Here is a 1,584-nt window from a genome sequence, read left to right as displayed (position 1 = left end):
ACTAACTTAACATCATAATATAATTTAGTAACTACCATAAATGTAAAAAAGAAATCAATAATAATAATCATAATCATAATAATCACAATAATAACATAAAAACGTGAACATTTGAAGAAAAAAAAATGAGTTAATAATTTCCTTCTGGACACCCACCCTCAAAGATAAAATAAATGAAAATCATTAAGAATATTTCTGATGTAGCCCTCGAAAATACGAAAAAGACGTTGGAGAATACTGATTTCCAATAACATAGTTGCAAAGAGTATGCCTACGGATCCTTGTTAGTGCTTGGTATGCTATTGTCTAATATTTTTTCAATAAATTCAATTTTCTCCTGAAAAGAAATCTCTAAGCAATCTCTTAGGGCCAATTTGCGACCCAGTTTATTAATAGATGTATTTATCACCTTCCACCGTACGTGGAATATTGCGTGAGTCGTTTCGGTAAATTGACGCAAATTATAGAGGTAGCCTAAGCAGCCAGTTGCATTAGATTATATTATTTAATTAGACTGTATTAGAAATAAAATTTTCTAAACAAATGAAGAAAAAATTTATAAATATAATAAGAATTTTAAAAAGAAAACATTTTATTACAATGGCATTTGGCGAGACAGTCATTTTTCGTGATATGGATGTGCCATTAACGGCGAGCTATAGAGTAATTAAATTAATAAGTAATGCCATAGGGGATGGGAAAAGTCATCCCACATGATTAAAAATAAATCACGGACGAGTCCATTCCGCTACCCAACCGTTGGCTATTGGAAAATACTTTGCAGTCAATCCTAACTAGAAGCACAGTAGCAAAGGGGGAACAACGCGCAACACTGTGACAAGTAGCCTATTTGGTCAGTATGTTATGGGAAGGTAATTCTATGCAACGCTGCAAAAACACCAAATTGCTCGATTGCAACGCGTTTACTCGTGGACTAACGTACATTTAAGCAAATATAGAACACCCATAATGACTGAACAATGTTATCTCTTGCGATGTACTACACTTGCATGTGCTTTAATGCTAAAGAACACGGGGAACCTGCTACTAAGTAAAGCACAGAAAATCTAATCGAAAAGTGAAACAAAAAGCCGGCATGGGCTACATTAGAAAATAATAGGCTATTTATACACTGTATATTTTAATTAATATTATAGCTGCTGAATATGTAGAGTCTGAATATGTAGAGACAAGATGTGCATTGTACAAAAAAATAAAATGTGTTCTGAGTGGTTGCACAAAGCACTGAAACGTAAATGCATTATTGCAATTTTTCAGTAATTTAATATAAATATAATTCCTCACCCGCTGCCTGCAGCAGTCGTTGCCTTGATGGAGTTGATCCTGAGCCGGTTGGCTATGTTCTTCAGCGCCTGCAGGGTTTGCTGGTCGGGTTTGTGATAATCCTCCATGAAGAAGAAATAGCCAAAGTCACCACAATTGAAAAAACTGAATACAGAAGGGCAGGCTAAGCAGGATCTCTCTGATTAAAAATCCTAATATAGGATATCCTGTTTGCATAAACAGTAAGAGAGACAGAGCAAGAGAGAGAGGGAAGCAGAAAGGAAGAATAAGAAAGTGTGC

The 1,584-nt window shown here is 35.0% G+C and overlaps 1 protein-coding gene across 3 annotated transcripts in view; it reads right to left on the bottom strand.

Moving 5' to 3' along the window:
- tkta (transketolase a) overlaps positions 1-1,584 on the bottom strand; it is a 14,874-nt gene extending 13,290 nt beyond the window's left edge. For 2 of the 3 annotated variants that reach the window (XM_061258322.1, XM_061258323.1), the window contains exon 1: positions 1,306-1,584. In XM_061258322.1, the coding sequence (XP_061114306.1) occupies positions 1,306-1,412 (107 nt within the window). In that variant the 5' untranslated portion in view covers positions 1,413-1,584. Of the gene's footprint in view, positions 1-1,041; positions 1,045-1,305 lie in introns of all 3 variants that reach the window. The other variant, XM_061258324.1, reaches the window with a different exon arrangement.

Source organism: Conger conger, chromosome 10 (assembly GCF_963514075.1).
Source record: "Conger conger chromosome 10, fConCon1.1, whole genome shotgun sequence".
Lineage (NCBI taxonomy): Eukaryota > Metazoa > Chordata > Actinopteri > Anguilliformes > Congridae > Conger > Conger conger.
This window is presented reverse-complemented; position numbering and strand designations above follow the sequence as displayed.